This window comes from Etheostoma spectabile, chromosome 15, assembly GCF_008692095.1.
Source record: "Etheostoma spectabile isolate EspeVRDwgs_2016 chromosome 15, UIUC_Espe_1.0, whole genome shotgun sequence".
NCBI classification, from domain to species: domain Eukaryota; kingdom Metazoa; phylum Chordata; class Actinopteri; order Perciformes; family Percidae; genus Etheostoma; species Etheostoma spectabile.
The window spans coordinates 27,918,572-27,941,990 of NC_045747.1; the positions used below are offsets into that span (position 1 = coordinate 27,918,572).

At 41.9% G+C, this 23,419-nt stretch overlaps 1 protein-coding gene and 1 long non-coding RNA gene across 2 annotated transcripts in view; both read left to right on the forward strand.

The window, feature by feature from the left end:
* The window catches only part of ccdc102a (coiled-coil domain containing 102A), a gene marked incomplete in the record, with an annotated part of 104,233 nt that overhangs the window by 75,438 nt on the left and 5,376 nt on the right, over positions 1-23,419 (forward strand). The window contains 4 exon segments of the mRNA XM_032537675.1: positions 4,085-4,201; positions 5,750-5,959; positions 17,259-17,429; positions 17,820-17,923. Of these exon segments, the coding sequence (XP_032393566.1) occupies positions 4,085-4,201; positions 5,750-5,959; positions 17,259-17,429; positions 17,820-17,923 (602 nt within the window).
* On the forward strand, positions 7,565-9,588 carry LOC116703083 (uncharacterized). The gene is made up of 3 exons (XR_004335335.1): positions 7,565-7,577; positions 8,247-8,249; positions 9,513-9,588. It is a non-coding gene; the product is annotated as an uncharacterized LOC116703083 (long non-coding RNA).

Genomic DNA, 23,419 nt, shown 5'->3' on the forward strand with positions numbered 1-23,419 from the left:
GGGGGGGGGGGATGACATGCAGTAAAGGGTCGCAGGTCGAAATCGAACCTGCAGCCTCTGCTCAACAAGGTGAGCTACCCAGGCGCCCTGTCTACCAAGATCCAGGCTCTGGTTGAGCCCCATGTGCAGGGGCTCAGTTCGTACTGCAGCGGCCCTCTGACTTTGTGAAAGTCACCCGCTGTTCTCTTTTTTTATCATCCATCTCACAGTCTTTTCATCGCAGCGAATTAAGAACTCTATATGGTCAGTTGCTACCAAGCTGGTTTCTTTTCTTCCTTTGAGCTGCCAGTTTAATTCCAACCTGCAGGTCTTTAAGAAATGTCATAATCAAAAAAATGGTATCGGAAAATGTATCATTTAGAAACCAGTATCAAAGTGACGGTATTGGTATCTGTACCGGTATTGGAAAATCTTGAACTATACCCAACCCTTCTCAAAGCGCCAGCGTTCCTCAGAGCTGAGCTACTAGCATGGCTGCACCTCTGGTCAGATACCATTTACACTTCGATTCGTTTGTGATTTCAAGCCCCTTGTGGAGAGAGCCTTTCAAATTGGAGAGAGATGGTTTTCATTCATCTGCAGCTGGATTTGATTTTGATTCAGGTTGTGTCTGATTTTGTTGGTCTCAGGGATTTGGAACGCATTTATATTCCTTCAATAAATCTGAACCAAGCTCCTAAAACTGTAGCGCTAGCTGGCAGCGGGGAGACAACTGGTTTAACGCAGACGCCTACATGGCAGTGCCTTTTTTTTTACTGTTCTTCTCTGGTTGCCAAGAGTCTTACAGCCCAGAAAGAAATGTTCCAGTCATCCATGGTTCTCCCACATCCCCTCCTGTCCTCCCTCCCCTTACACACTTGCTCTCTCTCTCTCTCTCTCTCTCTCTCTCTCTCTCTCTCTCTCTCTCTCTCTCTCTCTCTCTCTCTCAATTCAATTGCATGAATGTCAGAAATAACATTGACAAAGTATCAAGGATAAAAATGTGAGAAAAAATGCATAAGTAAAATTTGTTGAGTGAACTCAAATATATACATTTAAAAAGAAAAACATGACAACAACAACAAGAGTATATCAATTCTACAGTCAAATGGCTAGTGTCAAATGTAAGAAAAACAAAGACAAAAGCAAACAAAAAAAGCATAAGTAAGTGCCAGTGCCTTTGGATAAGCAGGTTCTCTAAAATCTACATGCCACTGACACACACCATGCTTGATTTTGGGATAAGCTAGGGCAGCCCACATGGACTTACCAAAACGGTTCAAACCAGGAGAAGTCATCAGAGAAGAAGGACAGAAGACTCAAGATTATAGCCCTAAAATCCTCAAATAAGACATAAAATGGACTCTTTAGCCTAGCCTACATTATATAACTGACAAAGTCTTGCCTCTGAAGGGAGACCAGTAAACCTGCCTGTCTCTACAGGTCACTACAGCTAATGAATGAAATTTAACTGGTGAATGTCTTCATCACATAAGGCTCTTACTCAGTATTACAAAATAATGCTTTTAACCTGCCTCACACGGACAGAAATCCGCTTATCTTCTATTCCTACGATCACCTTTAATATGTATCCTGAAAATAAGATCTTCATATGTCCTCAAAATATCCCAATGCACTAAGTTTGTTTTTGTCAGATACCTTAAGTGCAGTGGGTACATTAACGCATGTACTGTACTTAAGTACAAAATGGTGAGTGCTAGTAGGCCTGTCGCAACAGTCAACAAGTCAATTAATCACAAGATTCAAAAAAAAGAAAAAAAAATGAGCTTGATAAAGTTTCTGGCTGCGATAGTTTCTATTTGCATGCTTGTTTGTTTTCCTTCTTTCCCTCTACCAAAGACACTGGATGACCATTTCGGGTCCTTAGCGTAACGAGGAGTGAGCCCTCTTGTCAGTCGCATATGTCTTTGTGTGGGGAGGCGGGACTCCTGGTGGAGGGAGATGGAGACAGAGGAGATGCAAGGCGCTGTCAAAAAAAAAAGAAAGCATATGAGCGATGTCCCCCATGTTACTTGGCGTCCAGTTCCTCCCTTTCATTCCAAACCACACAGTTGGTGGAGACAGTGGAGACAGACTTGGACATAAACGCCACGGGGGGGGGGGTGTTAGTCTCGCAATTGCTCTCAGGAATGCCCCAGTGTTTTATTTTCTAGAAATAATAGTTTATTGATCTTTCGAAAAAGATGTACCTTCATTATTTTGCCATTATCTTTATAGTAGATGAAAATGGTCACAGAACGACAATATTATTGCTTATTGCAATAATTTCTGGGAAAATTTATCGTCCAGCAAAATGTATCATTGTGACAGGCCTAGGTACTAGTACTCTACTTGAGTCTTCGTTCCACTTTCTACTCCTCTACATTTCAGAGAGAAAATGTAGTAATACTTCTTACTCCACTACATTCATCTGACAGCTTTAGTTACTTTACAAATTAAGATTTCTGAAACACATGTAGTTTAAAAAATCCGATGTTTTTTATTATGAATGAAACTAGCCAACAATATAATGAAATGATTAGACCATTAAACACACAACTCTTTGGATCGTTTCCAGTTTCTAAAATGTTCCACCACTCGGGGGCAGTCCTGGCCTGCAGAGAGGAGAACATAAGGACACAGCAAACGCACGCAGGTCTCATGGAAAGGCTCACTGAATGACAAAACCAGTTTGATTCATAAAAAATAAAAAAAAAAGATGAGAGATGTGTAGATGGTGATGGTGTGTGTTTAGGAGATAAGCGGGGTAGAAGAGATGGAGATGAAAGCATGATAGGGTGAAGGGCTGAAGGTGGAGAGGAGGCAGATGAGACACAGGCAGAGATGAAATGATCAGATAAGAACAAGGAGGGATAAAAAAGGCAAGTCAAAGGAGGTTGGGTCAACCTTATCTACACACTTGTTGTCCTAGATACTTCAAGATCACAGGGATGTGTGGTTCAGGAAATGGCCACCTTTTAAGAAGACAGGGAGCGTCTTTAATCACCAAATTTGTAGATAACACTAATGTCAAGCTATTTGCTAGATTAAGATATGATGGAGGGAATTTTAGGTATCATGCATTTCTGAAGTGACAACTGATGTCCTGTCTTTTTTCCTTAGAGCATTCATTTAGTACTTCTTTGTTACAGTATTACTAAGTACTAATGTTAGAATTTTAGCATATTTGTGATTTTAGATTCAGCAATGTAAAAAAGGTTTGCATACTTTTTTTGGCTTCTAAGAAAGCAGATTAAAGGAGCCAATGGTAAACGGACTCATAACGTAGGACAAAATGCCAGATGCAAACAAAAGGATACATTGATTACATATTCAAAAGAGAGAAATGTGAAAGAAAAGTGCAGCCGTAGCACCATATGATTCTCAGCTCTCATCAACCTTGTTTCCAGCATGGATTATTGTTGGTAAGGACGAGTCCGGCGTAGACTTCACTGCTGTAACCTGACCTGATGGGCATGTAAATACATCAAAAATATGGTCTGTGCGTTTAATAAGCAGCATCTTATGTAATTAAAATGATATTAATGCTGCTTACTCACAGCCTTTTCAGCAGTCATTGTAGAGTTGCATTGTTTGTAGTCTGTAGGGAGTTGGGTTGGGAACCGTAGGGTCGGTAGTTCAAGTCCCCATACGGACCAATGTATGGTGGTGGACTGGTAACTGGAGAGGTGCTAGTTCAACAGCTCGATCAACAAAGACTCGTATCATGTGGATGGTCCAACAGTGTTGTGGGGGGGGAAAGAAACTACAGACTCTAGCTTTAAAAACAGTACTGCTTGATTTCAGTGGTCCTGCAATGTTTTCTCGCAAACATTAACTTAAAGGGCTAGATTATGGATATTCACACTGTGTTTTTTGTCCGTACTGTATTCATGTTCACACTGCGCTACAATAGAATTTGTACAATCCATTGTTTAAGAAACACTCTGTTGAACCTGATCTTTATTTTTGAACCTAATCTTACTTTACTTTTACAAATGTACTTAACCTTTGTATTTCTTACTAAGATGATTAATAAAGTATTCTGATTCTGATACCCCCCCCCCCCCCCCCCCCCCCCCCCCCCATTCCTAACACCGTGTAGCTGAACCTGCTGAAGGAAATGCACCAAGATGAACTCGGCCGCATATCTGAAGACTTGGAGGACGAACTGGGAGCCCGAACCAGTATGGACAAGAAACTAGCTGATCTACGTACTGAGGTGAGGAGACTGGGGAGCAGAGAGAGAGAAGAGTAAAGGCACTTTATTGTCACATACACATACTTGTTGCAAAATTCATTCTCTGCATTTAACCCATCCCTCAAGGGTGCAGTGGGCAGCCATTTACAGCGCCCTGGGACCAACTCCAGATCTGAGCCAGGGCCTTGATCAAGGGCACTGACTGGAGAACCTAGTACATGTTTTATGATAATGGGGGGACACTGGAGCACCCGGTTGGGGAGAACATACAAACTCCATAAAGAAAGGGCTCAAACCCAGGACCTTCCTGCTGTGAGGCCACAGTGCTAACCACTCTGTACGCAATTGGATAGTCCTTCAACCAATCAGACCAGTGATCCGGGTGACGTAGACGCATCAGCGGCATCAACGTGTCTGCTGCGCTTCGGTGGCGTTCGGTGGCCGCTATGTTGAATGTAAACAAGAAGCTGCTTGGTCGCTGCTCTATCGTCATAGTGTTAAACCCGCCAATAGCGCCAGCTAGATAAGCCAGTTTGTGATTGGTTCCCGCAAAATTGTGAACTGAAGCAGGAAAATTAAACGTGCAGGTTTCCAGACCGAGCTGCAGGGCAAATCACCGGAAAAGTGGGTGCGGTTTACCCAGTCTAGCATAGTCACCCACCTACCCACATTTCACAGCCAATGGAAACAAGTCACTTTTATATACATAGGTTTATGATTTAAGTGGTCAAACTGTTTAGCAGGCTGCCCGTAGCATCCTCGACACCCCCCTTCCTGCCCTGTAGGCAAATTCATTAATTTCTCTGTAATAATTAACATAAATGTAACATATTGCTCATTAGCGCAAACTGCCACATCTGTTACAGCACACTTATTCATAACGGAACAAACAGTGTGATACACCTTTTAATAGCAAAAGATTAGAAGAAAAAAAAAGCACACGGCTCCACAGGCTAGTCTGTTTACTGGTGATTGCACGTTGCTAGCAAACACAACCTGAATATCAACGCGTGGCTGCAGTAACATTAAACAATCTGCACTTCTATCAGCTCCCCAATAACAAACACAGGAACAGTATTATTATCTAGACGATAATATGTATCGCTCTCGCTTATCAAATAAATGTCATGTCGTAACTCGGGCAAAACTTCCACATCGTAGCAGAACACTTCTTGAAGATAACGAGGCATGACAGTTTAGCAAGCTACAGAATAGTTTTAACTTACGTTCTGGGCTACACACACACCACTACGCTAAATTCTGTCCCCTTCTCCTGTCTGAGTGCCTTCAGGAGACTCGGATGAAGCTGGGAAGGATTAAATACAGGGTTTCCACAGTGGTAATCCACGCAATAATAATAATATTTTAAATGAAAAGCGTAATTGTTACCATCAGCATTTCTACCGTGGTTTACCACACACACACACACACACACACACACACACACACACACACACACACACACAGAGGAAAGACTTCCTTTAAACAGGCAGAAACCTTGGGACACAGAGCCACAGATATCCTGAGATCCTTTGGTGTACACTGTGTGTCTCTCTGTGTCTCCGTCAGATGGAGCGGCTGCAGGTGGAGAACGCCGCGGAGTGGGGGCGTGGGGAGCGCTTGGAGACGGAGAAACTCGCCCTGGAGAGGGACAACAAGAAGCTGAGAGCTCAGGTGGAAGACCTGGAGGAGCAAATGGCCAAGAAGCGCCGGCAGGCGGCCTCGGCACTCGACATCGACATGAAGGCCATCCAGAGCGAGCTGTTTGAGAGAAACAAGGTGGGCACACATCCCAGCGCTTCACCGTGCTGTCGGCCATCCTTTAATTCAAGTCTTGAAACTATTGGGTAATACTGCTACTTGGGTCTTATTTTCATAGTTTTGTCTGTCTATTAGCTATTACAACATTGTCCTCAACAAAGTAACCTAAATTGTAATAAAGCGGAATTATCCTTTTAAATTCCACAATACTTTTTCTTACTACACTAATACTTACACACTGACGAGATCTCTTTATATGTAAGGAGATTGTACCATGACCTTGTTTTTCCAAATACTTTTAGGTGTGTGTGTGTGTGTGTGTGTGTGTGTGTGTGTGTGTGTGTGTGTGTGTGTGTGTGTGTGTGTAAAAAGAGAAAGAGAGAGATTGATTGTGTTTAGTGTATAGTGTTGAAAAGATGGTATTGATCCAGACAGAGAAGGAGAAACAGGGCAAGAGATTAAGACACTGGATACACACACACACACACACACACACACACACACACACACACACACACACATATATACAGGTTGATTGATAGTAGAATCATCTTCAACCCCAGCCAGGGCTTTGGGCATCACTACCACTGAACAGATTGATGTTCACTGTCACACTGCAACACACTGATGTGTACACACACACACACACACACACACACACACATATATATATATATATATACAGTACTTGCATAACCCTTCCTCTGTTTGTGTTATTTAAGATACATTTTGAAGTTTTCCTGGACAGCCCTCTCTGTTTTTCTAGCTGTGTGCCACATGGTGGAATCAGGGAAACATTTTGCTGCACTGACAGTGACAATGCTTCATCTGACTGTCAATAGCTCCTTTAACACATGCAATACAACCCTAAAATAATCTAGACATTACCTAGATGAGCTTTGTGAGAGACATTACCCTGCCAGCTCCTTGGTGCAAAGTCCGTTAATGTCAGTTTGAGCCCACGTGTGAATGGATCAGCTCATTGTCTGAAATCATCAGACAAACTCAAGGAAGGGCAAATGTCCTGTTTCTCTGTTTCCACTCAAAGGAATTATAAATGACCCTGTTATAAAAGCATCTGACAGTGTAATCAAACTTTATGACATCTTTGTGACAAATCACTTTACTTGAGGTCAAGGGAAAATACTAATGACACAATTATAACGGTCTCATGACAGCTAATGTAAAACCAACAGCTTAATGACAGTTTCATGTGAAATTAACACATAAAGCTATATAGTGTCTTTGAGTTTAATAATTAGGTCTGCTATGATATGTTTATGACGGTATATTATCTTGCATAATGTCAAGTTGTCATAACACAAACATTTCAAACAATGCTTACTTTGAATTCAAAGAGTCATAATCAAACAATAACAAACACTCATAAAGACTCTTAACCGGTGTCATGTCATAGTTATGATGCTGCCATGTCAGTGTTATGCACAACCCTTTAACCCTTGTGTTGTCCAGCTCAGGTTTAAAAAAATTAAAAAAAGCGCCAAAAGCTGGAAAAAGTGACAAATAAATCAGAAAAAGCAACAAAAACATTGGAAAAGCACAAAAAAATATTCATTTTCAATTTTCACCTGGAAGGGCAAGTTCATGGTTAACGGGAAGACAATACAAGGGTTAAGTAAAGTGATCCGGCTGTGCTTCACATAAGGAACCCTAACCCTACATAAATTCACTAGAACAGCATTTAAAAAAGGAAAATCAAGTTGATTTAAAGTGAATGTGATAATAACCCAGACTATAAATTTAACATAGAATATTGAAACACCTGGCGAATCACAAATATAAAATCAATCTAGATGTCTTGTTATGACACCAATGGTCACCAGGTGGGGTTCTTGACCCAACATGCACCTCTCTGGCAGTCAGGAAGAGCTACTGTGTTTAATCTCTTGAGATAACTAGACATTTATGTTGCTTGAAAAGAAGGATGGGCAGTCTCTAGATATATTTCATGCAACATGTTGACCCATGATGACAGTGTTGCAGTTCTGACTGAAGTTGTTTTCTCCAGTCGGGAGGGTTACCTTGACCTGAGGCCAACTCGTCGTGTTGCCTCTTGCCAAGCTGAGCAGTCTAAATGTCGGTGATTATTTATTTCCCAGTGATTAATGGGAATGGATAACTCTGGGTCCACATGGTGGATCACATCTGTTCAAAAAGAGCAAAACACGATAACTGTGTGTGTGTGTGTGTGTGTGTGTGTGTGTGTGTGTGTGTGTGTGTGTGTGCGTGCGCGTGTGCGTGTGCGTGTGTGTGTGTTAAACTTCTTAAATGACTCCATTAGCAGCAGGTTGTGTGGCACGGCCATGCACTGGAAGATACAGTATGTGTGTAAGTGCTGGTCAATGCGTTGCACTCCATTACCACCTGTCCCACAGGGTTATTTATGACGCTTCCAAGTGCATTTCATGCTTTAGTTAGTCACGCACACACATACACTGGTTAAAAATTCACATTTTTCAAAGGGGGAAAAAATAATTATTCCAAACATTATATTTGAGCAGGAAAGCAACAGGGTGATTTAGCTTACAGTCTCAAATGTAGGAGGATGAGTATGATGACAAAAAGATCAAAGAGGAAAGGATGAAGAGAGAAAAAATATAAAGAAACAACAAGGATACAGGAAGATGTGCTGATAGAGGGAGAAGAAAACAGCATGGCTGAAGAAAATTAAACATGACAGGACAAAATAACAATGTGTGACACATCTTCCCACCTAAACCTCGAACGTTGTTCATTGTCTCTCATTGGAGCTTACATCAGATTCACTTGCAGCCCTGCGTTATGGTTTGCTTCTTAGTCACCCAATTTTAAAGCTGAGGAAGACATTTTATTCAGATTTTAACATTGCACTACTACAGGACGTAGGAAGTGGACAATAGGAGCCCTGTCTTAATCAAAATATGTTGGTTTCATGTAGACAAAAGAAAACCACTTTTATTACCCCCACAAAAAAGATACATATTGGTTTAAACCTGGGATGTTTGTGATGAAAACAAGTTTTTTTCCGCAACGTTTTTAACCTAAATATGCGTCCCCCCCCAGCCTGCCTATGGCCCCCCAGTGGCTAGAAATGGCGATAGCAGTAAACTAAGCCCTGGGTATCCTGCTCTGCCTTTGAGAAAATGATGTCATAAGGGGCCAGGTTACTTTTCCTTCTCTGCTTTGCCCACCCAGAGAATTTGGCCCACCCATGAGAAAGACAGAGACATCATGGCAGTTGGTCAAGGCCAGACCCCAACCTCCACCTTGCCCCCTCCTCTCTCCTCCTCAATAGCATTTAAAGCTACAGACACCGAAATGGCACATCCTAAGGAAAGCTCTAGACTGGCTCTAGTAAATGGCTGTAAATCTGCGCCAAGGCTGCATTTTGGGAAAGAGTCTTCAGATATGGTATTAGGGGACCACCACTAAGGCCTATATAAAATCATCCAAAAAGCAGCATGTCATGGGACCTTTAAAGTCCCAGTGAAACGGAAGTTGGAGCGTCTTTAGCTTCCAGGTTCGGATTTGTTGCAGAACGGCTGCAGCCATGACTGACAGCTGAGTTAAGTGATACATTTCAAACTAGAAATGAGTCAAGTTATTGGCTTTGCATTTGAAGCAGGACGTTTTACGTCCAATCCCAGTACAGCTGTTAACACATAAAACAGACAATACACAGGCAGTTAAGGGATATATCCATGCAGTTGTGGTCTTGACTGGTCTAGAATTATAATCCCAAAACCTCTTCATCCGAGACCGAGACAAGAATATGGTCAAGTAAAAATGTGGTTGATTCCAAGACGAGACCTTCAAAAAGCGGTCTTGAGACCAAGACCGGTCTCGAGTACTACAACACTGCCGTGAGTTGTTTTTTGTAATGATTACTTGCTCAATCTGTGAACCGTTCTGCTAAGAATATCAAGTGTTCAGTTTTAGGCATCTTCCATTTTGGAAAACTGTCCAAATGTGGAAAAGTCTGGTCTTCATTATTATATCAATGATTGTATATAATCATTTGATGTCGACTTCAAAGACGTAACATTGAGAAGAGTTACACCGCTGTATTCTGTCCAATACAGTCATACGTTAAAGGCATCATATATAATAATAGGGGTTTTTAAGTTTAAGGTTTTTAGTTTATTTTCTGTCCTGTTTTCAGTTCAAATGTTCTTGTCCATATCCATGTTTATTCTTGGTGCTTTTATTAATCTAACCTGTAATAATTTTTGTCTTCTGCTCTTTCTTATCTCCGGCTCTTGTCATTTTATTCCTCATCTTTTATTGGTAGGATCTGACCAATCTGGTTGGGGCTGTGCCCAAAAGTCCCTCCCCCACTGTAACGCTCGTGGGCAGCCCTGGTGTGTGTGTGTGTGTGTGTGTGTGTGTGTGTGTGTGCGTGTGTGTGTGCGTGTGCGTGTGCGTGTGCGTGCGCGTGCGTGTGCGTGCGCGCAGGCAGATAAACGCAAGTGTGTTCACCATAGTTTAAATGAGCTATTTCAAATCAGTTATTTTTACTTCTGACCCTGTTTTTTCGTTTATGTTTACTCACATTAAATTATCTTTTTTGTCAATTTGTGGGCATAAGCCTGAGGTTTATATACACATATATATCTATGTATCTGTCTGTCTGTCTGGCTTTGTTTTAGTGGAACAGATGTAGCGGCAGACTTCAGGGTCTCTCCAGTCAAGGAGAAACATTTAACAGGCAGTGTGGCGACACACACACACACACACACACACACACACACACACACACACACACACACACACACACACACACACACACACACAATTGTGCTTTTGTGTGAGAGCATGTAGACACATATTAACACATCCATGTATCTGAAACTTATAGAGCAGGGGTGGCGAACCTGCGGCTCGTGAGCCGCATGCGGCTCTTTGCCTGCTCCTGTGAGGCTCTTGCTGCGTGGCTGGGTTTAAAAAAAAAAGTATTTATATAAATAAATATACTGTGTATATTAGACCCTTTTGCGTTTGGTATCGCGTCGGTCTGTAACATTATAGGACATAGGACAATAACTATGTGGTTTGTTTAAGTGGTGTTGCCGTAGCTAGCTGTATCGTGTATTGACAACGCAAGGTAGGTGCTGCTAGCGAGTAAATAATGGCAGAGTCCCGAGGGAAACGTAAAGCTAAGCGCAAATATGAAGAGGAGCACAGGACATTTTTATCTGAGTGGGAGGAACTGTATTTTTTTGTGGAACGAAATGGGAAGCCTTTCTGCTTGATTTGCGAGACATCGCTATCGCATTTTAAAGCATCAAACCTGGAGCGCCATTTCCCCTCACTCCATGCTAACATCGCCCGGGATTTCCCCAAAGGCAGTGAACTCCGCAAGCAGAAGGTAAACACGTTGAAACGGCAGTCAGAGAAGCAGACTCAACTTTTTCGAAAATTCGCAAAGCACTCAGAGACTGTCACGTTAGCATCATATCAGGTAGCATGGAACATTGCTCGTGCTAAAAAGCCATACAGTGAAGGGGACTTTGTGAAGACATGTCTCAAAGATGTCATCGCTATCCTCGCGCCTGAAAATGACAATTTAAAGCGGTCTGTGTCAGACCTGCAGTTGTCACGGCACACAGTTGAACAGAGAATATCGGATATTAACAAGTCCATTGAAACACAGTTACATACGGACCTTGAGAAATGCATGTATTTCAGCATTGCTTTGGATGAGAGTTGTGACATTCAAGATAAGCCTCAGTTGGCAATATTTGTACGGTCTGCGTCAGAAGACTGCACAATTAAGGAAAAGCTGCTTGACATTGTGCCGTTAAAAGACAGGACCCGTGGCATCGACCTGAAAGAGACACTCATGACTGTTGCTGAGAAGGCAAATTTGCAGTTGTCAAAACTGACAGCAATAGCCACAGACGGTGCACCAGCTATGTAAGGCGCTGCAAATGGCCTTGTTGGGCTGTGTAAAGCTGACGACCGTTTCCCGGATTTTTGGACATTTCACTGCATCATCCATCAAGAGCATCTGGTGTCTAAGAAGCTGAACTTGGACCACGTCATGAAACCAGTGCTGGAAATTGTGAATTTTATTCGCACTCATGCTCTCAATCACAGACAGTTCAAAAACCTAATAGCTGAACTTGATGAAGACCTTCCCAGTGATCTGCTTTTTCACTGCAATGTGAGATGGCTTTCAAGAGGTAACATGCTTTCCCGTTTTTTTGAAATGTTGAACCCAGTGAAGCTGTTTCTGGGAGAGAAACATAAGGAATACCCTCAGCTACATGACCCCCAGTGGATTTCAGATTTGGGGTTCTGGTTGACCTGCTGCCATCGAACAAACTGAATGTAGATCTGCAAGGAAAGTTAAAAATGCTGCCTGACCTGGTGCAAAGTGTTTTACATTTGTCAACAAGCTCAAACTATTCCAGACCATCTTCAAAAGAGAGAGCTCACACATTTCCCCTCCTTGTTGAAGGCAAGTGGAGGAGCAGCTGATGTCTTACAAGGAGCACTGTATGCTATGCAACACTGGTTGAAAATCTTCAGCAGAGTTTTGAGGACAGATTCTGCAACCTGAGGGAAAAACGGCACACAGACCCTCCTCATTAACCCTTTCACTGGAATCAGACTGTTTGAAGCCCTTTAGTGACATTTGAAGCAGCGTCCAGTTGGAGATGATTGAACTTTGTGAGGATGACAGATGAAATCTGTGTTGAGAGAAGGAACCACAGAGTTCTGGAAAACAGTGCCCACAGAACGATATCCCAATGTTAAACAAGCTGCACTCAAGCTATGTCAATGTTTGCAGCATATGTCTGTGAATCAGTGTTTTCTACACTGAAACAAGTAAAGTCAAAGCATCGTTCTGTTCTTACCGACAAACATGTCAAAGAGTTGCTTCGAGTAGCCACAACGAGTACAAGCCAGACCTGAAAAGGCTTGTGGATACCAAAGACTGCCAAGTTTCCCACTGAATCAGTCTAGGTAAGAAAAAACCTATAAAACTGTTTTGCGTGTGTGTGTGTGTGTGTGATATATATATATATATATATATATATCAGCAGCTTGTTGTAGGTGGGCGTGCATGTGTTGTGGCTCTTTGCTATGGTGCAGGTTTTTTTTTTGGCTCTTTATGCTGGACTGGTTAGCCACCCCTGTTATAGAGCAACCAACAAACAACATATGTACAGAAGCAAACAGACACACTCATGCTCATAGATCACTCGGGATCCCTCATGTTTAATAGAGTCAGGGACTCCCAGCCTGTCAGCCTCCTCCCATTCATCCATCAACCCTGCCTCCCTTCCTCCCCTGTTCTATCAGACATTTATTACATCGTCTTGAAATGATAAACCTGCAGGGATAAGTCAGGTTTCTGGCCTGTATGGCTGCTTGGAGGCTGCTTCATTGTATTTCATCTGAACGTTTGTCTGACAGACTACAGGCCAGGGACAGCAGCCAGCTTTTATGTGGTATAAACTGTTCTATAATAGTTGGAGATGTTTTTTTTTTTTTTTTTTAAGTCATGGCGGGTTTTGTTTTCACACATTATTTTTCTGTCAACCAATAACTAACCAGTCAAATGATGATTTTTACTTTGATCATTTTAATCCAGGGATATGTGATAGATGGAGACTTGTATATAATATGTGTATTTCTAAAATGATAAATGGGGGTGGGTGATATTCTGAATACCTGGTTTAGCACCAAATGCGTATTAATCCACCACTGAAAATAGTTCCCAATAGATGCACTCCTGTTTGAGGAATGTATCATAAAAACTACACTGGCCAGCTGTTTTAGGAAATGACTGAGCCTTTAAGAAAAAAGAGAAATAACAACGCAGAAAGTATAAATAGGCAGCAGGAACCCGCGGACTCAGTAGTCTCAGCAGATTCCCTTCCGTTTTTTCGGATCACCGCTGAAGACTGTAAACAAATATATGTATATATTTAATAATCTGCAGATTATGTTTGGACCTGCTAGGCAGACTTGTCCTTTCATGCATAGCTCATATTTCTCCATTTAACCGTTTGCCAAAGCATAAAATGTTGTGTTAGACATCGCACAAACGTGATCTCATGGATTTCTTTTCACAAGGCTGCACCCTGTCTATCTTCTTTGTTCATATCCTTACCTTTATTGTCCTATAAAATACCATCCCTCCAATAATTATCTTCCCCCCACACTTCGTCATTTCTATCCTCATCCCTTCATCCCCGTCTCTTTCTCAAGACCCCCACCCCCTCCTTTTAATTATTCCCTTCTGCATTACCCTGCCGCTCTCTTTGTTTGATCCGGCTCTGGGGTTACACTGTATTTGGGTTGCATTCATGCATTTTGCCTTGATCATCTGGTAGATTGGTAGATTCACTGAGGGGGAAGGGTGTCTTCATGTCACGTATTAAGGAGTTTGTATTTGAACAGATAAAGCACCCATTCCTCTTCTAATCAGATACACTCTGAGTGTCGGCTCTTTACATGTAACGCTCTGTGAGAATAAACGAGCCAAAAGGTTGAAGCTAATTTTGTGTTGATAGCTAAAGTAATCAAATATTTAATATATAATTAAGAGAAAAGGCTGGCTCAAATACAGATATAAATAAATAAGTAGAGGGCATTTCCCACTCCTTGATCCAGGCTTGTCTTTTTATTGTTCCTGGAGATATCTCATTTCTCTCTATCGTATAGTGTAAATGCAGGAAAGCTTTCTTGAAAGCCGCTCTGTCTGGGGAGCCGTTAGGTGTGGTGCAGCAAAGAGAGAGGCTGAATCAATGCCATCAAAGTACATGTGCAGTGAGTGACAATGGTGCATTATTGATAAGTCCATTAGCTCCAAGTGCTGACTTTCCTTGGCTAATCCTAATGCAAACCTGTGGATGAGAGCTTTCCGTTGGCTCAAACCTGACCACAACCACAGTTACCTAAAACTACAGCCTAATAAATAGATTTAAAAAAAAGATTTGTAACAGCCTGGAACACAACCAAATGTTAGCATGCACACATGTCCGTTTAAGAGGGAGAGCCATTCCTTCACACACTCTCTGTCCTTTACAACACCACACCTTGGTTGGAATAAGGAAAATTATCTAAGCTCACAGCGTGAAGCGCCTGGCACAGGTGCGTTCAGGGCACTGTACAAATGCACTTTTGCTATGTAATGGCGGAAAAAACCCTTTCAAAAGGGTTGCACGTAGTGTCTTCATTAATTCACAGGTGTGTTTTTAACGTAACATGCAATAAAACAATCAGTTTGTCATCTCCCATTCCTTTTAAAAGCCATGCTCGTTTGTACCTTAGCGCATTGCTTTTATGATGGCGGATTGGCACCTTAATATTTCAAATTTCTACGTTTGTTTGATCTTTTGCGTGTTTGTGTGTGTGTGTGTGTGTGTGTGTGTGTGTGTGTGTGTGTGTGTGTGTGTGTGTGTAACAAGCATTGTGTGCGCGCTGTGCACGAGCCTAGGCACATTTTACATTTAAAAAAAATTGTCATTTGTATGTCATAAAAAAGAGAGTTTACTGGAAAATAGTCTATCATTATTATTAAAGACCACATTCCACTAAATGACATGAATATGTGCACATTTGTGGGAAATACAATATTACTGAAGCTTAATTAAGGATAACCTCTAGCCTTTTCTTGTGAAAGCAATTTTTATATTACGTGTTTTTCACCAAAAAGGTCTAACAATGTGTTGCTTATTTTTTAAATATTGTAAATCATGCCTTTATTGCATCTACGTCTGCTAGATTGCAGTGTTTAAAATAACAACGATATCCTGCGTTATTGAAATTAGACCAGGTTTTGTTGGCCAATGACGCAAACACTTCCCACTGCCTAAAGATAGCAATATGCCAAGAATTCACCTGAACACACCCCCATGTAAGACCAGCAAGACCATGGGCGCAGGTACATTTGCTTTTTAAATGACTTGGGCGCTTAAACTAGCAAAGACACTTGCGCCGAGTGCAAGATCGGGCCCGCCATCTCTTAGTGCTTCCTTCCTCGCTGACAGTCTCATTTGTAGATATTTGACATAGTATAGTACAGTCTTAAACCACGGTTCAACCAGGCTTTGTGTGTGAAGGCGTGTCAGATAGAAAGCGAAATTTGTGTGCTTGTGTTCAGCCCAGACTCTGACCCATCTCAGAACACAGCTGAAAGTCCAGTTCTTTCTGCATTTCTGTTCGGTTTCTTTGCTTCTTTTTTTTTTACTTCTCTCTGTATGTTTATGAAACATAATTGATGAAGAAGGCACGCAAATGATTCGCTCAAGTTGAATCTTTTTCAACTTTCCATTGACTCTCTATACAATTATGCTGCCTCTAAAATTTGCTATGCGTTCAGGTTGGCCCATTACCCATACTCATTTAGAATGGCAATGTGGACTGATTGTTTTCAAAGGTCTAAAGATGCTGTACACTTTTGATTATTTGAATATTAACAAAATGATTCATATTTTACTATAAGAACTTTGAGAACATTTTCTTGGACGTTAGAGCTGACCAATAATACATCGGCATGGCCAATGTCATGGGCAGATTTTTACTTCGTCATTTTGTGGAAGAGTTTGTATTATTTATGTCCCAGTACAAAAAAATGCTTAAATGTGTTTGAGGCAGTTGTCCTAATTAGTATTTTTTTTTTTATGATTCCTCTCACTACATATTAAAACTGCTGCTGGGAATTTCAATTTCCTTGCGGGAGTCATCCCAAAAGGATTAATAAAGAAAAGTCTATGTCTAAAATGCAAAGTGAGTAACTCTTTTTAAAGTTAGTCACTTTTTATTCTTTCTATTGATTGCTAAAGTCTAAAGTCATTTGCCATCATCATTGCAATTCTTTGCTTTTCCTGAGAAAAGCCAGTAACTCTGTCCTTTGGAGAAACAAAAGGGTATATGTCTCAGAAATTGCCGTGTACTCCACACCCCCAAAACTACAGGCAACCTCCCATCCCAATCATTTTGGCTCTGAACCATACTCTACACCTTTTTCTGAAATTGTAAAGTGGGTGTTAATGTGCTTCTGGGGAGGCAGATTTGGTGATAAAATATTAATACTGAAACTAATGTTATTTTTTTTTTTAAATTTTAATAAACATAGCTGCATTTTTGCTCTTGGGATTTATTGTTCATGGGCAAATATTCTCATCTGGGATCAGGAATATTTGGTATTTTTACTTTTTACTTAAACTACTAATTATTCGAAGAATCGATTATACGTCTAATCATTTTTGGGGGTAAATGGGACAGGAGAGCTGGCTGACCAGAATCAGCTCTTTCTTTGTCTGTAAGCCTGTGTGCTGTGTTATCTCGTTCCTTTTAGGAGCTGGCTGACCTCCGCCATGTCCACGCTAAGTTGAAGAAGCAGTACCAGGAGAAGACGGCCGAACTGGTCCACGCCAACCGCAGGGTGGAGAGCCACGAGGCCGAAGTCAAAAAGCTGCGACTGAGGGTGGAGGAGCTGAAGAAAGATTTAGGCCAGGCAGAGGATGAGGTAGGAACGTGGCTGTGCGTGGATTTGTGTATGTGGCGTTCAAAAGACACCACCATTGCTCTTGCTTCTGACTATTCCACCAATCCAAAACTCTGATACTCATTCATACAGTTAGACAACCAAAGACAGAACAGTTTTTTTTTTTGATTCTATTAGCAAAGTACATATTCATCTGCAGTAAGGACAAACCTTTATTCCTTATTGTTTAAAATGTAGTGGGATTCTAATGCGAGAGATATGTTGGTGTGTGTGTGTGTGTGTGTGTGTGTGTGTGTGTGTGTGTGTTACCCTTCAGACAACCCTCAGATTTATCAGATTGCCTTTTACAAACGTGTGTGTGTGTGTGTGTGTGTGTTGTGTGTTGTGTGTGTGTGTGTTTGTATTATCCAGTTGGATGAGTCCCATAACCAGACCAGGAAGCTGCAGAGGTCTCTGGATGAGCAGGTGGAGCAGACTGAGAACCTGCAGGTACAATTGGAACACTTACAGTCAAGGTAAGACACACACACACACACACACACACACACACACACACACACACACACACACACTCACTCACAGTAGCTCACCTGAGCTGTTGCTTACACACAAAGTGGTGCCAATGCAGGATTTTGAACAGGGTAGAACAGATTTCGGGGGGGGGGCAGGGCTGGTCAGGACAGGGTTTTTCACGTGATGCTGTGCCAATTAATTTGCACATTATGTGTTGCTACTTTAAAGCTCAATAATCACCAGGAGAGATATGCATATGACCGATGCATTAAATACATTGTACTATGTCTTAGACTCCATCGTCTAAATAATTTTTAGAGGGGTAGAGAAACAAGTCTAGACACTGATGGTGGCCAGAAAGGAGTCTGAAGACCAGACTGAAGGACTCGACTGAGTGTTTTGCTGGAGGAAGACCCCGGATGCCCCGGGTGACGGGGACTGGAGTAAGGTGACCAGATTTCTCAGACAAAATCCGGGGACATTTTCAGCTCAGAAGCGTATTAACCTCCAAAACAATGTTTTTACTTTTGTAAAACTTAAAACGGGGTCACTAGACCTAGAGCTGTTCTCATTAGAGGCTAAGGAGGTCGACTTTTCTGTTAAAGATTAAGATCCTTTTTAAAACATAAAAGTCTGTGAAATTGCGTTCGCTTAACCCACCAGACTCCACGTAAATAACCAGTGATTTTAGCATCGTAAAACACGGCTTTCTAAAACATCTCTGCACCGCAGGCTCTGGCTGCCTGGAGCCTGCGTGTGTAGCATGTGCGACCATCAGCTACGTTTTGTCAGTATTTTCTTTCTTTCATTCCAATTTTGGGTCTTTCAGTCACAGTGAAAATGGGACATTTCCGGGGACAGATCCAGCCGGGGACAGTCCCCGGTTTTGGCGACCTGGACCCATCTGGAATCCGGGGAGGTCTGGTCACCCTAGACTGGAGTTGGAAGGGGGAGGAGGAGGGTTGCACGCTCGGCCTGAAACGACAGCTAACCGCAGCAGAGAGAGAAACAGATTTAAAGCACGGATGCAATGCTTGTGATTAGATCGTGCATTTCTTGGAAATTCTGGTTGCTTTACTGAAAAGTGAACGCCTCTATACAGCTGAATAGTTTTAGGAAGCGAGACCGCTGACTGAAGTTATTAGAAGTCCTCCTGAAAGACTTTACGCTGAGCTTCATTTCCTGTATTTCACACCTACTTGACATCGTCTATTGGCGTGACCTTGTTCTAATAAAGGCTAAGGTACTCTTGCAGGGACGTGCACAGACATTTGGAGGGGTGGCTTTCTTCTAATCTGGAAAAAATCTTGCTCCTTATGAGGTCTGCCCACTAGTCAATTCAACAAGTCAAATTAAAACCGACGTCTCCTCCGGCTGACGACGGCACGGAACACCCCAAACAGACTGGAATCACTTCGCCAGACTGTCCAACAGCCGATAACGGGGTTGGTGTGTCAACTCCTTAAGCAGCACCAGTGCAGACACAGAAAAAGGGTTGTTTGTTAATTTTTTTTCACTCTACTGGCCTTCTATTTCTACCAACAACTGATAATCACTACTACTGCTGGTACTAGTGCTTCCCATATACACGGGTCGGTTATAACATTTCTTACCCAAAAGATTTCTTCTGTATTGATCCGTGAAAATGCACATCTTTTTAACTTGGATTTTCACTTTTGTTATTAATATTCAAAAATACATTGGAATATCTTAGATAAAGGCTTATGCCCGATGTTTGTTCTCTACGACTGGTGCCGTGTTTAGCAACATCACTCCCACTCCCAAACACACCTCGACAACCATGAAGGCACTCAATTAAAACACACCGTGTTGAATTCAGGTTTGTGCGTGCGTGCGTGCGTGCGTGCGTGCGTGCGTGCGTGCGTGTTTGTGTGTGAAATGTGAAGCTGACTTGACTTGACAACTTGTAGCTCACTGTGAGCCTCAGCACACACTCCTCTTACTACTTACAGATTAGCGTTTTCAGATTTTTGTGTATATGTGTGTGTCTGTGTGTGTCTGTAAGTTTAACTCTCCCACTCTCTGAGCTTTGCGCAGTCCTCAGCTCCTCGCTCTCTGCCTCTCCCTCTGCATTCTCCCCATGTTGTCCACGTCGTTGCTCTGCCACCCAGCAGCCAATCGCAGAGCTCCCAGTCGCAGGTTACCCCAGTAACAGAGAGCTCTCTTGTTGCTCCGCTCTGTGGAAGAGTGACAGGCCGGTCGGCATGGTAACGGCTTCAGATACTGACACAAATCGGTGTGTTCTCATAGAGGGTGTAGCTTTTTGTTTCATTCAGACTGACTGCTTGACTAGTGTGCGTGTTTGTCTGTTTTATTCTGCTTAATAATAGAATAGTAGTTTAAAGGAGTAATTTAAAACTCTTGCTTCATGTTGATGGATTGCTCTGTTCTGATTACATCACTTGGCAGGGCAGCTGGACCATGGGAAATCACGATTTTTTGAACACGAGTACTCGGTGACCTTTGGAAAAATGTTGCATTAATTGAAAAAGTGAAACAAACCAACAGTGAAAATACCATGAACTGTGACATTTCCCTTAATACTTTTCCCGTTTACTTTTTGAATTCACCTTCAGAACACAAGACAAAATAAGAGTTTGCTTTCAAAATGTAATGTGCAAAAGAAAATTCACGTGGTTACATTGTTTTTGAGATCAATGTGCACCAAAATTTAAATTGTGATCAACTACTCAATTAATTGCACGTCCCTATCACTTGGTCCAGCAGGCTTGCTTTATGCCATGTGCCACTGACACATGTTAGCATACACAGTGTGTATGTATGTGTACTGTACGTGTGTGTCATTTAGTTATGTCATCCGATGTTTTGTGTGTGTGTGTGTGTGCGTGCGCGTGTGTGTGTGTGTGTGTGTGTGTGTGTGTGTGTGTGTGTGTGTGTGTGTGTGTGTGTGTGCGTGTGGGTGTTAGTCAGTATGTATAATGTCATAGTGCACACCATGATAGCAAAATCTATTCCCCTACTTTATTGTTTATACATGTTTTTGGTGAAGAGTAATAAAATACGAACGGTTTAAAACTGTGTCGAGATGTTTGAAATATTGGCATGATAAATTATAAATAAAATACAATAAAATAAAAATGCTTAATTCTACCATTTTAATCCTGGTGTGACTGAGCCCAAAGGGCAACACCGCTGTCTGCTGGGGGGTCGCCAAAGCTGCTCAGCGCTAAAACCGCACACAAACAAAAACACACACACAAAGGAAAAAAACCTTTCTATCAGCGGTTGCTCATGTTTCTGTCAGTGGAACATAATCTTGCCGCACTTTTTTTTTTCTTTTCTTTTTTTGCGAAAGTCATCGATTCTCCGCAATGGTCATTGAAAGAGTGACCACAATACAGCTTGAAACAAATGGATGGCAGGCATGGCTGTCTCCTCCAACCCCCTCTTGACACACTCTCTCTCTCTCTCTCTCTCTCTCTCTCTCTTTCTCTCTCTCTCTCTCTCTCTCCTCCCATCTCTTTCTGTAGATTGATAGCCTGTCATGTCTGACTGTTTGTTGTCACAGTAGAAAATGTTTTTGTGGCTGAGCTTAGGCCTGCACGATATGCACCTTTTACCTCGACAACGATAAATGAGCGATCATTTAATTGTTTGTGATTCAACAATGGACACTGTTTTTAATTTATTTGTTTAAAGTTTTAAAAAAAACGTCTTTTGCATGATACAAATAGACTAAACGCTCTATTTCCTAACCGCTAATTAACTTGGTAGTCCTAACTTTGAAGATACTCTTTTTTTTTTTTCTGCTTGTGGAGAGCTACATGACGAATGAAACTATATTGACGAGGACCAGCGAGTTTAATCGGCCGCCCGAGACTAAAACAGGCAGACACAGAGGCGCCGGAGACGGGCTCGGACATACACACCGTGGGCGCTGTGGACTTGTGTCAGTCCAGCAAGCGTTTTAAAGACAGTGGCTGCATGTGTCCGTCAATGCCCAGAACGTCAACACGGGTACAAGCCTACAGCTGACTGCAGACACGGTGAACTGAGACTCCGTTTCTAACCCAGTTTAATTTCATTGTGCTTTCTTTTGGAAGGCTGGCTGCCAAAACGCCACTTACTAGCTAATGAATGAGTTAAACGTTAGCTATCGGTAAACAGAAGTGACTGGGTGGCTGTCGTCTGGTGTGCGCGCTAGTGTTTGTGTGTGTGCGTGTTGGCCTGCCAGACATTTGAGGAACAGTAGCTGCACCTTCACCACAATGATTTCAATTGCTATTTTCAGATTAAAAGGCTTATTCTGTACAAACCACTTGTTGTGTGGCTGATAGTTACATTAAGAAGTCAGAGAGACTATATATATATATATATACTATACTATATCTGTTTGGATCACGGACCATCTACAGTGTGTTGTTAATTAAAATCAGCAGCAGATCACATGTAGAGCATTTTGACAGCTACTCTGTCGTAAAAACAACTGGAGACTGTGTACAAGCTGATATGTGGGTCTGACAACATGTTATTAAATTGCAATAGAATCTAACAGGATGTGAGTGTTTCTGTGACTTCCTGTTCAGCCTGAAGGCTGCAGGAAACGGCTGAAAACTGTCAAGATTTTTGAAAAGATTTTTGTCACTGGCCAGCAATTTCAATTCTAAATGTTTTCCTTTTCCACCGCAGCCTGCGATTACAGGTTGATTGTATTGTGAGCACTTGTTGTCTTGTTGTTGTGCTGTTTGATAAAAATGGTTTTAATGGAGGACCACAATGAAAATAAGCTCTCCTAATGTTTTTTTTTAAATTTTATCCTCAATGATTTTAGGTAGGTAGAATTAGGGGTTCAGGCGATATGTGAACATTTTCCTACCGGCCACTATCAGCCCACAAGCGGCGTGCGTGTGCGTGTGCGTGTGCGTGTGCGTGTGTGTGTGTGTGTGTGGCAGTTCCACAACGTTTTAAACACCGGGTTATGTCTGAGCCAAGGGACACAAACATGGGTTCAAGACAAGGTTTAAATTGAGTTGGAATGTGTGAATTGCATCTTTATAGTGTGTTCAAACAGTCTTGGATCAGTGAAGACACCAACTGAAATGCAAAAGAGGATTTAAATTGCCTTCCAGAGAGCTGAAGAGTTGATGCCTTCAACCATCCAACCGTCCTGGCAACTCGAGTGTTCGGGGAAAACGAGGGCAGCAAGACAAAAAAATGACACGGAGCAGAAAGTGTGGCCAAATCTATCTTCAGGGTCTGTTTTTATAATAGGCCTAAGTTGCATCTTTGAAATAAGAAATCAATAGTCCTTGCCTTTTTAATCAATTGGAAATGCATACAGCTCAGGGTGAAATGAAAGCTCTTTTTATCCATTTTGTGGCTCTTTGAAATCACCTCTGGCATGTAGATCACATATTCCCTAGTATTTTCATTTGTCTCAGCATGAATAAACCCACAGATATAAAATATATCTGTTACTTGATGTCAGGGTTTTTCACATATTAAGTGAAGGATGT